The following is a 15890-nucleotide window of genomic DNA, read 5'->3' as shown; positions in this document are numbered from 1 at the left end:
AGCTCGCGCTATTTAATGTGCACTTCCGGTTTACAATACCTCCAAGTTGTCCTAGATGCGACTCGACGCGCCGCGACGCTGAGCTGCGCGGCCGGTGTGCGACCCCCTTAACACAATCAGTGGTATTAGAAAATGTCCTGTCTGTTCCAAGCTTTATAATGGTAGTAAATGGTGCTTCTGACTAGAAGCTTATAATAGTCATAGAAGTAATCCACACGGCTTCAGGGGATTAATAAAGGACTTCCAAGGGCAATTGATGAGATTTTTGTAAGCTACATTTTACAAGCTAAAATAACTAGCTTCGGGTACAACAACAACTGGTGCGGGGTTCAAGGGAGACAGTGTTTCCAGTGTACAGTGCATGTGACATAATTTTCGTCAACAGAAGAGTGCACGCGTACTGTACTGGATTTTTTAAACCCTGTGTAGACTAGAAGCGCAGGTCGCGTATGCAAGTACAGTTTGTTGCAGTGGCGGGGCGCAAATTCAAAATATGTGTTTGGAGTCTCATGTGTGTTGCTCGTGTTTTCAAAATATGTGTTTGTTGCGTCATGTAAACCATGTGCATCACGTGTTTTGTCAAAATAAGTGCCTGCTGCACACACGTCAAAATCGTTTATGATAAAAGAGACGCTCACATTCACAAAATACACACAAGACACTCCCTTAACAGTAAACACTGATTACGCATGAGATTATGCGATTATCTGGCAAACGCGAGCTTCATAAAACCTTTAGACGCGTCTGCTGCAGGCACTTATTTTGACAAGACACGTGATGCACATAGGATCACTCGACGTGCAGAGCACATATTTTGAAATAACGAACTACACACATGACGGGCTACATACATGTTGTGACGAACTTCGCATCGAGCGCACTTGAAAAATAAGTTACCGGCTGCCACTGGTTTGTAATATGTGGGAAATGAGAGGTATTGCTAATTGTCTTAATGCGTATCCATCAAACGTCAGTGCACATGTATGAGTCAAATTAACTATGCTTTATCAATGCTCTGCTTACCAAGGCCTATGACGTAGAATGTAGAGACGTAGTGGCGAACATGGAAGCGCAGGCAAAAAACTCAACCAATATTTTCTTTTAAATCCCCGTTTTAGATTTCGAATTCCTAACTGCCGTTTTGTTTTTCTCTTTACACTTCCACATTCATCACTACGCCACTACAACTCATACTCAACGTTCGCTAACAAAAGTCAAATAATAGGAATTTTATAAAAATCAATCTATGGAAGTAAAAGAAACAATCACACAAAGACACAGTTGTAGTTAAAGGGAGGGTTCAACGGTATTTCACGCATTCTGACTTATATAACGCTGTTTCACACGGTACCCGGCAACCGCGAGTGTTTAGTTCTTTTTCAATAGGAGACGTGCGGAAAGCGGCAAAATGGGGGCGGTTACAGAGGTGAAGCGGAGTTGGTCCAGACACCTTGCTCGTGCACCCAAAATTCTGTCCTTCTCCGGACATTGTACTTCATGACAGGCAGGCACCATTGAAGATGAACATATTTGCCCTAAATGCTGCTCAAATCGCTTCCAATACAAGATAAAAGCTGAAGCCGCGCGGCAATTTTGCCGCTTGCCGCGTACCGTGTGAAACGGCCATAACACGGTTTAAGAGTTGGTTTATTCATTCTAAACATAAGCGAAGTGTCAAAAAAGCAGTTGGACGTGTTAGGGGCTAGTCACACCAACTGCGCTTTAAACGCTTCGAAACGCAAGGCGCGACACACTGCCTTATTTGAAAAGCGCAGTGCGATGCGGCTTTTTATATTGCTAAGCAACCACCGAGTCAGCTGTCTTGTCAATCAAATATTGAAGCGTGAGCGCTCTTTTGCTGTTAACTGTCATATTAGCAGAAACTTTAAAAAGAGGATGCTTGCTATGACCTTGTTTGAGGATGAGAGGTGCACAAACACGCAGTAGAGAGTGAGCGAGTGGAGTCCGGTTCTTCAAAGCAACTGTAAACTTCCCTCACCACAACGTAAGGCCCGCCTCTCCCCTCATTCGATTGGACAATGGAAAGACGCGAATGACGTCGGGCGCTTCTCCGCTCTCAGCGTTCCTTCAAAGGCGTGTGCTGCGGCCGGCGGCAAAAACCGCAAGGCGCTCAGCGCACATAAACAGCGCGCAGAAGCTCCCTGCCCATAGAATATCATTCGAATAAGGTGCCTGCAACTGCCATAAACGCTTTTGGTGTGACTGGCCCCTTACAGAGTATTTTTGTGCCGAATGCACTTTGCCGGGGTTCATACAAGTTTCTGAAAGTTTTTTACGTATCATGTGTAGATCTTACTTATCATTTCTTTTAATGGGCACTTCCACGGAAAAGCATAAGTCATAAGTTATCCAGTATTGTATACTGTACATTGTTGCTTGGCTCGTGACTCGCTCCTCCCGCAGCTCGTGACTCCTTCTACCGAATGTTTCCGTGTGTTATCAGAAAGAATCGCTAGAGGTGATCTGTCTTTTATAAATCTGATAAAACTAAAGACTTTTTGGAGATATAAAGGATGTAATATTACTCTACGTACTCAAGATTATCATCAGATATGCACAAACAGTGTGTTTTATGGGAGCTTTAAAGAAACCCCTCAACTACTTGTTTGTATGAGGTTGAAGTGAGGTCATTAAGGTGATGACAGAGCACATCATAAGCAACAATTTTTTTATGCCCTTGAACTGCAGCTGGAGACAAGTTCACCAGCCTGAACTGATATGGGATATTTTTAGTCCGGAAAAGCAAGTTTTTAACCTTCTCCCATTAGGTTCTTTATAAAAAACAGACTGAAACGGTTGACATAGCAACAGTAGATGTAAATATAAAAATGCTCATTTAACAAAGGAAACAGTTTGTTCCCTTTCTTATTCAGCGGTAAACTGTAAACATTAGGAAAGGACAGGGCCTTACAAGGCAAAAGGGGGATCTCCCCATCAGAGGCTGGAATGCTGAGTGGGAGGGAGGTGAGGCTCTCTGGATGTTTCATTGGAAATAACGGTCCCTAGTAAACGTCCACTTGGGAGTCTTTGGCTGTGTGATTTTCTTTTCCCTTGCTTTAATAGAGGAGGGTGAGCACTACAGCATTACAGAACAATGGCTCAAACAGAATCCTGTTTTTTATGAATGTGGTTATTGAATTACGTAAATTATGAATAGTTCATAAATGAATATGTGATGATTTTTACGATTATATACAACAAGAATATTTAAAAATACAAACTTAACTTAGTCGAAATGCCCGTACTAGTCAATCACATACACTCTATCTTTTCTAAAGCAAAAGTCCTTAAACACACTTTAAATATTAAAGACCATAAATACACTCAAGAGCAGATAGCTGCTGAAAGAAGTGCTTATGATTTATGTAACAAAGCAGGGCTCCAGACTGCCACCAAAATTTGAGAGTGTGCCACTGAATATTACATCCAGTCGCACATGTGAGACCAGTAAATTTGACCTTTTTTTTGTGATGTGACACTGAATTTGAAACAGCACATTGTACTTTCTGCATCTATCATCAAAGTATTTATTAGTAATACAGTGGAAATGAGTAGAAATGTGAATATTTGGTTAGCATGTTGATTTCGGTGTGTGCCCCTAAATGTTCTGGTTGTGCCCCTAACATTTTCAGTTGGGGGCCACTGTGCTCCTAGTGAAAAAAGTTAGTCTGACTGGAGCCCTGCAAAGTAAGTATTCCTTTTCCACAAGTGACCATTGTTTTTTGTATCTTATACAGACGGAGCTGACCGACCTGCTCAGGCCTCTTTCCGAGCAGATCCAGGAAGTCCAACATTTCCGGGAGAAGAATCGTGGTAGCAGCTTGTTCAATCACCTGTCTGCTGTGAGCGAGAGCATCCCAGCTCTGGGCTGGGTGGCTGTGGTAAGCATCTCTGTCGTTTCTCAAATCCTGACATGGCCCATAACTTCCTATAAATGGAGTGGCCACACACCATCTTTACGAAACCCAGTTCTTGAAGAACTGGAGCAGAAAAATACTTACAGTATGTAAACTGAGCGGAAAACATTTTGTTTGATTTATGTTTCTTGTTTGTTTTGAATCACTTAGTGTTATGGTTTCACATTCAGAGTTGGTCACGATTTGTGCATTTTCATGCAGTCATCAGACATTGATTTAGTGATGGAAGCCCACCATATTAAACTTTTACATTATCTGCCTTGTCCTTATTAGGCTTGTTTCTTTGACTGTGACATCAGGCTGACCTCGTATAAATGATCTGAGACATCAGTGGGTGGACGACCACAACTGATATTTGAATATTTTCTTTTGTAACCCTTCTGAGTTCTTCATATCTAATCTGTTTAATGTGAAATTGGACTTAAGAAGAAGTTCTGTACTTTATCAATGTTCTGCATTAAAAGACCGCTGCTGTCTTCTGCTTAAAGGAAAACACCACCGTTTTTCAGGATTTTACTATGTTCTTACCTCAGCTTAGACAAATTAATACATACCTGTCTTTTTTCAATGCGTGCACTTAATTTTTGTACAGCGTGTCGTGAATGTGTTAGCATTTAGCCTAGCCCCATTTATTCCTTAAGATCCAAACAGAGATGAATTTAGAAGCCACCAAACACTTCCATGTTTTCCCTATTTAAAGACTGTTACATGAGTAGTTACACAAGTATGGTGGCATAAAATAAATAAAGATAGGTATCCACGCATTAAATAAAGATCGGTATGTATTAATTAGTCTAAATTGAGGTAAGAACATAGTAAAATATTAAAAGACGGTTGTGTTTTCCATTAAGGATGTGTTCAGAAGTTTCTTCAAACCTGATGCCGGCTCCAGGCTGTAGTCATGTCAGCAATGAATATAAATACCTCTTTTAATTGTTACCATGTCCCTTACATTATCTATCTTTTGCCCATTTAATTGTGTTTTTTCTCTTTCTCTGCATTGTAGTGTCAGAAACCAGGGCCCTATGTGAAGGAGATGAACGACGCTGCAATCTTTTACACCAACAGAGTACTGAAGAACTACAAAGACACGTTAGTTATTTACTTAGACTAGATGATCTCAGTCTGATTTGTTAATGATAAACTAACCCTTACAAAAAGTACTGTCGTGGTCACCATGACCATGGTGTAGTAGTGGTTACCATGTATTTGATGGAAATACCATGATATGTACTGGGGTACTGAATGATTACTGTATTCGTGAGATCCAGGTCTTATAATCTAAAGTTTAATTTCAATCTTTGAGATGATCTTACTCATCTTCAATTTTAAAGATATCAAGTTTATACTTTTCACAAAATGTCCCATTATATAGAACGAGTTTACGTAGAAACAGTAAATCACAAAAAAATGACTTTAGCTGGGTTTTACAGCCAGGGTCACATTTATTCAAAATTAAATTCTAATAGAGATGCACCGATATAACGGCCAACAATCGTATCAGCCGATAAAAGCAATTTTTAACACTATTGGTTATCTGCTGATAGTTTAAAATCAGCCGATAGTCATGGGGGATATACCCTGTCAATCAAAAAAGAATAGAAAAACGCAATGAATTTGAGCTCTGTGAATAGAAAATGTAAATAAACACCACTAGTTAATGTTCAACATTAATTGTCATTATAAGAATGAATAACATTCAGAAAATCTTTAGAAAATCTTCTCTAATTCTAACGTTTCCTCTACCCGCATGTCTCCACTGACCCCAGTGACCCTCGTCATGTCGAGTGGGTGCATTCTTATCTGAGCATCTGGACTGAACTTCAGAACTTCATCAAGGAGCATCACACCACCGGGCTGGTCTGGAGCAAGACTGTGAGTGTTACTTCAAATCACAAAATGAATTAAGGCTTGTTGCCACAGAACCATATACAGTAAATGGTCATTCAAATATGCCCCCCTTCCACCAGCAAGAACCGGGTGCTAGCTCAGAGCTAGTGCTTTTGCCAGATCATAGTTGGTTTGACTGGCGAGCCTTCTAAGAACCGGTTTGCCTTTCCATGCACTAGAGAGCCACAATAGAGCCAAGTATTACGTCACTGTATATATATCTTTTTTCCCAGCAATGTTACTGCGCAGCAACAAACACAAACACACAATCAACAATGTCGGATGTTGCATTATTATTAACGGTCATGGCTTTGCATACCTACAGTGGCATCCAAACGCGGCGAATCCAATGTGTACGTGCAGCCCGACGTAATTTATATAAACACTATTAATGGTCATTACTTTGCATACCTACACTGGCATCCAAATGTGGCGAATCCAAAGCTTGCAATCGATAATAACGGAAAGTGTGTAACATATTTGATCATTTACATAGAACAGCGTTAGCCTTAGCATGTAGCTACACTCCTAGTATCGTGTCACAGTAACCCAATTTTAGACCAGCAATGTTTTGGTGCTACTTAAAAAAAACATTTATTAGATTTACAGGTAACATTTACAATGATTAATAAAAAAATAAAAACATTTATTAGATTTATAGGTAACATTTACAAAGATTAATAAAAAAATTAAAACATTTACTACAGTGTTTCCCATACATAGGCTCTACTTGGGCGCTGCGCCCAGGTAAATTGCAACCCGCCCAGGTAAAAAAAATCACTTTACGAATTTCCGTATTTTCTGAACTCGACTGGATGACCCGTGTTTTGGAGAGAGAGAGAGAGAGAGAGAGCGCGAAAGAGAGAGCGCGAGAGAGAGGTGGGGGTCGGGTGAAGATGATGCACGCGTCATAAACTCATCATCCAGCGCGGCAACTGGATCAACTGCAGCAGCACATACGGAGCAGCCAGGGAACACACTGCGACCAAAATGGTCGCATATGCTTATGTGCATATGTGTTTATAGCATCTAAGTTGGCTTCATTTTGCGTGCAAGCACGTTGTGTCTCTCCGGTTGAGTGTCCGTTCACGTGCTCTCTGTTTCTCAATGAATTGGGCGCGACGCGAAGCAACCTCAGTGTCACATTGTATCCTTTCATGTTTCTGAACTTGAGCAGAGTTTTACCATTAGAGGTCTTTCTTCACTGAGGACGCGGGACCCGGGCCGTACGGTTCCGGGTTTATATTTTAAATGGTCAGATGGGTCCGGGTCGGTCCTAGTTCATTACTTCGGGTCCCAAGTCTGATTAATATTGTGTGTAAAACCCGAGTCGATCGGAGAATGGCCGCGAGCGCTACCGCGCTAAAGCTCGAGTGCTGTTTTAGCGTGCCTCCGGTTTCTATGGCGATAGCAACAGGCTCTTGTCACGACCACGCGCCGCTTCATTTTCTTTATCCCATTTTTTTATAATCATACTATTAATAGACAATATCTTTACTAAAATCTAAACAGTTTGCACAGAGATTGTAGCAAAAAGCAGTGCTAATACTGAATGAGCAAAGCTCTAGCTGACTCAGGATATAAAAAACGCAAAGCTGTAATGTAAAGTCTGTCATCGGGACAGCAAGTAGACTTTTAAATCTGAAATAATTAGTGGATTAAGCTTTTTTTTAATCGGCAAAAGAGAAATAGAAAGCAGAAGCAGTAAAAGTGCCTATCTAATAGAAATTATTACCATTATAACATCAGTCACATTTATAATCTATAGACCTGCACTGTCTATATAGGCTATAGTATACATAGTATTGTATATAATTGAGTTTGATAAAAGGGGTCATCAAATTGCTTCATATATCAGTGCAAAAACATAAAGTGTTTTCGTGGTGCTTTGACAAACAGTGTCAGCTTTGTTTATGGCAAAAAAAGTTTGGGGTGGTTAGATTAATGAACTATAATGTGAAATTAATATGAATGTTTTATAAATCAAAGTATTGTGTTGTGTCACACATTATTAGTTCTTTGTTACATGTATAGTAGACCATTTTTTGTCGGTGGATAATAATGATTGCCCTTTTCACCAGATACCACCACAAGTAAATTTCAGATCTGTGGGAAACACTGTACTAGATTTATAGGTAACATTTACAATGATTAATAAAAAATTAAAACATTTATTAGATTTATAGGTTACATTTACAATGATTAATAAAAAAAATAAAAACATTTATTAGATTTATAGGTAACATTTACAATGATTAATAAAAAATTAAAACATTTATTAGATTTATAGGTAACATTTACAATGATTAATAAAAAAAAACATTTATTAGATTTATAGGTAACATTTACAATGATTAATAAAAAAATAAAAACATTTATTAGATTTATAGGTAACATTTACAATGATTAATAAAAAAATAAAAACATTTATTAGATTTATAGGTAACATTTACAATGATTAATAAAAAAAATTAAAAAACATTTATTAGATTTATAGGTAACATTTACAATGATTAATAAAAAAATAAAAACATTTATTAGATTTATAGGTAACATTTACAATGATTAATAAAAAAACATTTATTAGATTTATAGGTAACATTTACAATGATTAATAAAAAAAAAACATTTATTAGAGTTATAGGTAACATTTACAATGATTAATAAAAAAACATTTATTAGATTTATAGGTAACATTTACAATGATTAATAAAAAAAAACATTTATTAGATTTATAGGTAACATTTACAATGATTAATAAAAAAAATATTTATTAGATTTATAGGTAAATGATTAATAAAAACATTTATTAGATTTATAAGTAACATTTACAATGAGGTTGTAATAGTAAACATTAGTAAATGCTAGTGGCGGCTCGTGACTGCTTATCCGAGGGGCGCTAATTCAAAATATGTGTTTCGAAGTGTCATGTGTGTTGCTCGTGTTTTCAGAATATGTGTTTGTTGCGTCATGTAAACCTTGTGCATCGCGTGTTTTGTCAAAATAAGTGCCTGCTGCGCACGCGTCAAAACCGTTTATGATAAAAGAGACGCTCACGTTCACAAAATACATGCAAGACACTCCCTTAACAGTAAACTCTGATTATGCATGAGATTATGCGAGTATCTGGCAAACACGAGCGTCTCTTTTATCATAAATCCTTTAGACGCGTCTGCAGCATCACTTATTTTGAAAAGACACGTGATGCACACAGGATCTCTCGATGCGCAGAACACATATTTAGGAAAAAGGAACCAGACACATGACATGTTGTGAGGAACTTCGCATCGAGTACCCTCGAAAAAAGAAGTCACCGGCCGCCACTGGTTAATGCATTAACTAACATGAACAGTAAACAATATTCACTAGTCAACATTTGAAGTGGATCAAACCTTTCATACCCAATACCTGTTCTTGTCGTAGGAACTTTGATTAACGTTTTTGATCCATGTCACATGTTGATTAGTATAGTTTTTCATCATTTATTAATCTTAAAGTTAGTTAATGTCAATACAGTTACTAATGTTAGGTCTTGCATTAACCAATGTTAAAAGTTTTAATGTTCCATTTTGAAAATGCATCAGTAAATGCATGAATTAACATGGACTAAGTTAAATAAATGCTGTAGAAGTAATGTTCATTGATAGTTCATGTTAGCCAATGCATTAACTAATTGTTAACAAATACAACGTTATTGTAAAGTGTTACAGATTTATGCATGTCAATCTTGGGAATTCACTTCTTCTATTCTTCTAGTTATTTTCAGAAGATATCTCAACAAAGTCACAACTGAGTTTAGATTGGCCAAATCTGCAATCAAAGTCAATATTATTGAAGATTTCAACATGAATTTCCAAATCCAGATTATTTTACCTATACAATCTAATTTTACAGCTTCATACTCTTAGTGGCACTTTCCTGGACAGGGATTAGACTAGTCCCAGATTAAAATAAATGTAAGAGCTGTCCAAACTGAAAACAACTGTCACTGACATATGGTTATATTTCCTTATTAGAGTCCTAGTCCTGGTTTAAGATAATCCCTGTCCGGTAAACCACCCCTTGATGTATTTAGAAATTGTCTCGTTTGTTTCTATTTCTCCTAAGTAATGTTAAGAGAAACATCTAAGGTTATACTTAAATGAACTAACATACACTAGCATTATTTCTCTGGGATTGTCCAAATTTCAAGACAGATGCAATTTACAGAAAGTTTTTACATCTCTGTGTTTTGTTTTAGTTACCTTGCAAAATTCATATCATGCTTAAATCACTTTGAAAGAGCTCTCATACATCACCATAAGCAATTCTGAAACTTTTTGAGTACGAGTGAAATTCTGTCTGTCAGGGAGTGAAATAGTGCGTGTGCATGTGTGTCTCAAAAGAAACCTGAGAGCCCCCTTGACTGTGTGTCAGCTGTCCCTCCTGTCGTGAGGGGTCCAAATGTGTAGAGAACTGTAAGCTGCAGACAGGTGGTCCTTAGGGTCTTTTTGCACGGGGGGGTGTTAACCATAGAAATGTCCCCAACAAAAGACTAGTGTGTCTCTGGCTCACACACCTGCTCTCACACACGTTCCTCGTAATTCAAGCTCTCCTCTTATGTATTTAACATCCCATTAAATTTACTTGTCACACAATAAAACAACAGCATTGCTATTTTTACCTCTTTAAACAGATTGTTTAGTGCATTTGAATTTCTACTTCACTCACAGTTGATTCAGTTAAACCTGTGCTGAACATCAGCAGAAGTATTGGGATTAAACGCGTGTGTGTTTTTGTACAAGACAGGCAAAGATGGGTGTGCAACAGTTGTTTAAGCCGGTTGAAGTGTTGAAGTGGGAACCGTGTGCAACTGTCAATGGCAGCTGTGCTGACAATGTAAAACAGGCGTGAAGGTGCCGTCAGCGTATAACACAATAGTCGACTGTGCCACGCCGATCTGTGCTTTCGCTTGAAATGTAATTTAAAGAGATTTGCCCAGTTGTTCTGAAAGTGCCTGAAACATATGGACTTTTATTAACAGCTTTTGAGGATAAGTACCAGATTACAAGAGAAAGTTATCTTAGAAAAGACTTCAAACTGTATTTTAAACCATACCGTGCATTTTTACAGATACATTATCAGTTGAAGGGATAGTTCACCCAAAAATGAAAATTCTCTAATCATTTACTCACCGTCATGTTGTTACAAACCTATATATATTTCTTTGTTTTAATAAACACAAAGGAAGATATTTTGAGAAATGTTTGTAACCAAACAGTTTGTGAGCCCCATTTACTTCCATAGTATTCTTTTTTCCTACTATGGAACTGAATGGGGCCCACAAATAGTTTGTTTTCAAAAAATGTCATTTTTCGGTGAACTATCCCATTTAGACATCCCTACATTTTATTTATTTCTTCATTATTATTTTCTAAATTATTATTTCTGTACTTTAATGCAATATTTAAATTTTTATTTTTATTTTTTACAGATACATTGTCAGTTAAAGGGATAGTTCACCCAATAATAAAAATTCTTTCATAATTTACTCACCTTTATGTTGTTACAAACCTGTATAAAAAAATTCTGATGAACACAAAGGAAGATATTTTGAGAAATGTTTGTGACCAAACAGTTTGTGAGCCCCATTCACTTCCATAGTACTCTTTATTCCTACTATGGAAGTGAATGGGGCCCAAAAATAGTTTGTTTCAAAAAATGACATTTTTGGGTGAACTATCCCATTTGGACATCCATACATTTTATTTATTTCTTCATTATTATTTTCTAAATTATTATTTCTGTACTTTAATGTAATATATTTTTTTAAATAATATTTTTTTTACATTTTTTTAACAGATACATTGTCAGTTAAAGGGATAGTTCACCCAAAAATAAAAATTCTTTCATCATTTACTTACTCTCATGTTGTTACAAACCTGTATAAAAAAAATTCTGATGAACACAAAGGAAGATTTTTTTGAGGAATGTTTGTGACCAAACAGTTTGTGAGCCCCTTTTACTTCCATAGTATTCTTTTTTCCTACTATGGAATTGAAAGGGGCTCACAAATAGTTTGTTTTCAAATAAATGTCATTTTTGGATGAACTATGCCATTTGGACATCCCTACATTTAATTTGTTTCTTCATTATTATTTTCTAAATTATTATTTCTGTACTTTATTGTAATATAATTTTTTAATTTTTTTAATTTACAGATACATTTTCAGTTGGAGGGATAGTTCACCCAAAAATGAAAATTCTGTCATCATTTACTCACCGTCATGTTGTTACAAACCTATATATATTTCTTTGTTTTGATGAACACAAAGGAAGATATTTTGAGAAATGTTTGTAACCAAACAGTTTGTGAGCCCTATTTACTTCCACAGTAGTCTTTTTTCATACTATGGAAGTGGAGTATCATGTGTGTGGTTCCATTATTTAAAATATGTGTTCTGCGCATTGAGAGATCCTGTATGCATCACGTGTTTTGTCAAAGTAAGTGCCTGCTGCACACGCGTCAAAACTGTTTATGATAAAAGAGACACTCACGTTCACAAAAAAAAACCGCAAGACACTCCCTTAACAGTAAACTTTGATTACTCATGAGAATATATGAGTATCTGGCAAACGCGAGCGTCTCTTTTATCATAAACCCTTTAGACGCGTCTGCAGCAGGCACTTATTTTGACAAGACACGTGATGCATACAGGATCTCTCAAAGCACAGAACACATTTTATGAAATTACGAACCACAAAAACGAGGGGCTATATACATGTTGTGACGAACTTCGCATCGAGTGCCCTCGAAAAAAGAAGTCACCGGCCGCCACCGCTAGAATAATAATCTGTATAAGATGCAAAGGTGATGGTTGTGACTGAAACTTTGTATTACTGGCATTTCTGGCATTTTCATTATGTGAATGTAATGTTTCAGATGCCTTCTATTGGAAGTGATGCTTTACAGATTTCACTTTCAAGATTCTGACTGGTAAAAACATTAAAGAGGTCACCTTAGTTTACTCAACTGTAAACTTTATAGACCCAATCCATTGCCTTATACTCCCCCTACTGGAGACTGGAGAGAACTCCACCATGGTCACTTTTAACCATAGTGATTCCCAACTGGCTTTAATTTAAGCAGCCAGAATTTATTTTGAAACTCAAGTCAGGACTTGTCACTGAATCAGAATTATTTAATGTACAAACGCAACCAATAAAATATCCTTAAACTCAAACACTCAAATACATCAATAATAACTGCATAGGCGCAGCAAAGAGCATAAGCCAAATACAAAGAGTTAATGTCATATGCAAGTAATTCAGCAGCAGTGTATACAGTCAAAAAGTGTAAATATATTTCTGTGTACTTATCTATTTGTTTTGCCCAGTGTCCCATTGCCCCTACCTCGCTCTTCAATGCTTCTCCTGATGGTACTTGCCCTTCACCACCACCACCACCAGGTCCTCCTCCAGTGTTCATGGATAACAACTCTAAAGCAGACGACACAGCACCCCAACACTCAGCTCTCTTTGCACAGCTTAACCAGGGAGAGGCCATAACCAAAGGTAGGCAGGAGATCAACATCAGACTACAAAGTCGTTACATTGTCCATCCCTATATATATCAAGTGATATATTCTGCCTCTAGGTTTAAAGCATGTGTCTGATGATCAGAAGACACATAAGAACCCAACCCTGCGCCCTCAGGAAAAGACACACCACGGCTCTCCGGCCAAAAGTCAGAACTTCAGCTCATCTGGCCACGCACCTGCCAAGAAACATTCCCCTGTACTGGAGCTGGAAGGAAAGAAGTGGAGGGTGGTAGGTAGCATGAAGTATTTATACTGTTCACAGTTTGTCTAATTCATATATTCATGTATCCAAAGAATACCAGTGGCGGCTCATGACTGCTCATCCGAGGGGCGCAGAACACATATTTTGAAATTACAAAAAAAGAAGTCACCGGACGCCACTGAAGGATACAATGCTAGTACTTTTGGCAAAATGTGTAGTATATAATTGAGCACAATTCAAATACTATGGTATCCCACAATGCAATGCACTTAACTCAAGCTTCCATTTTTAGTGTGTTGAATTGTTTTAATCTTAAGTGCTAAAAAGATTATAATAAAAAACATGAAAATAGGACTGTGTATTGGCAAGAATATTGAATATGATTAATATAATGCAATGCTGTAAAGTGGGGCAATATATTTGGATATTTCCTATTTTAGGAATATAACAGGATATCATTTTAGGAAAGCTGTCATTGAAAACACAGCACCATATGCAAACCTGAGCAAAAAAAAAATTTGGTGCGTCCCTATACAAGTACTTCCTGTCACTGTTTAAGTTCAGAGATAAGAAGAATGCTATCTAGTGGTCAAAATGTAAACTCCAAACGAAACAACTGCCATGAATTTTGTATGATTTAGTAAAAAATCGATATTGCTTTTTCTTCTTTCCTTCTCTTTTTTGAGAATCGAAACAGTATTGTCAAACAAACTATAACGATACTCACATGTATCAATATTTTCTTTGACCCTTACATGAATATAACATAAATTAAACACTATTATTATTTTTGTAACAAATAAATGCAAATTAATTTTATATCTAGTGAACTTTATTAAAACTAACCATGGTTTTATTATAGTAAAAGTGTAGTAACCATGTTTTTTGGCATATTGATTACAATGGCGTATTGTAAAACCATGGTATTACTACAAAAAACATGTTTAGTGTAGAGCCCGAACGATAAAGGATTTTTAAGGCCGATACAAATATTTGCTGGTTTTAAAATCCGATATTCCGATATATCGGCAGATTTTTTTTTTTTCAGAAACCCGCAACAAAACATTAACAGATTTCCCTAACATAAGTTATTTGTAGTTATTTATAAGTTTTAACTAAAATAATATGATAATGCATTTTAAAAAGAAACAGAACAGAGGAACATCAAAATATTTTTAAGTTCTGATAAATAAAATGTATAAAAATACAAACTTAAGATATGAAACAAAAAGGCCTTTGAACAAAAACACAAAAACAACAACAACCAAATAAAAGACTTGGTTCATAAATATAACTTTGAATAGGACTGGAGACAAATTCTGTTAAGTTCTGATAAATAACAACAGCAGCAAAATATAAATTGCTGATCACTTGACTCAGGCAGTGGCTAGACGCCTAAATCTGGACCCCACCAGCAGCTACTGGTTCAGAGCATTCTGTCAAAAACACCAACAGTGAGGAAATCTAATGAAGGCTGTTTCGTCCGTTTTTTTTTTTTAATATTAATTTATCGGCCATTATGAATGCCAATACCGATAGTTTGGAAAATCCCTGCGGTCGGGCTCTAGTTTAGTGTGTATTTTTGTTAAAGTTGCAGTAAAACCATGGTTAATTCTCAAAAGGGGTTGTTAAAATGTTAGAAGAAATGACCACACCTGTAAACTCACAACCACATGGTTGTATTAACTTACTATTGAATCACCATCACTACCATTGATACCAATGGATCTTTTGTGTGCATTTGTCCTATAGGAGTACCAGGAGCAAACTCATGACCTGGTGATAGAAGAGACTGAACTCAAACAGGTGGTTTATGCATTCAGCTGTAGCAATTGCACACTCCAGATCAAAGGGAAAATCAACTCCATCATAGTGGGTAAGAGGAGCTCCTTAAAACGGCAGCTGTTTCTATACAGTAACGTTATCTTTTCCTTTATCACACCACGCCTGGGTACCGTCTGTCTCTCTTCTCACAGATAATTGTAAGAAGCTTGGACTTGTGTTTGAAAATGTGGTGGGCATTGTTGAAATCATCAACTCCAAAGATGTTCAGCTTCAGGTCAGGACAGTCGTACAGTAAATGTGTCTACGTAACACACTGCAGGGTGAAGTGTGTGGATATGTGTGAAGCACTTCGGGTTGTTATTGTAAAGGAGAATGTGTTAATGTAATGTTTGCACGTGAAGGATGGTCTCTTAACTGCGAGAAACTATTAAGATTGTTGCAGTCTACACAACTCTAAGTGGTAAAAAGGTTTTTGTTAAATAGCAAATAAAACAA

At 37.0% G+C, this 15890-nt stretch overlaps 1 protein-coding gene across 4 annotated transcripts in view; it reads left to right on the top strand.

The window, feature by feature from the left end:
• Positions 1-15890, top strand: part of cap2 (cyclase associated actin cytoskeleton regulatory protein 2) — a 34779-nt gene that overhangs the window by 16742 nt on the left and 2147 nt on the right. For all 4 annotated transcript variants that reach the window (XM_065290574.1, XM_065290563.2, XM_065290585.2 and 1 more), the window contains exons 5-11: positions 3759-3902; positions 4945-5030; positions 5708-5813; positions 13205-13382; positions 13465-13637; positions 15363-15486; positions 15587-15669. In XM_065290574.1, coding sequence (XP_065146646.1) covers positions 3759-3902; positions 4945-5030; positions 5708-5813; positions 13205-13382; positions 13465-13637; positions 15363-15486; positions 15587-15669 — 894 coding nt within the window. The remainder of the gene's footprint in view (positions 1-3758; positions 3903-4944; positions 5031-5707; positions 5814-13204; positions 13383-13464; positions 13638-15362; positions 15487-15586; positions 15670-15890) is intronic.

This window comes from Paramisgurnus dabryanus, chromosome 19, assembly GCF_030506205.2.
Source record: "Paramisgurnus dabryanus chromosome 19, PD_genome_1.1, whole genome shotgun sequence".
NCBI lineage: Eukaryota > Metazoa > Chordata > Actinopteri > Cypriniformes > Cobitidae > Paramisgurnus > Paramisgurnus dabryanus.
This window is presented reverse-complemented; position numbering and strand designations above follow the sequence as displayed.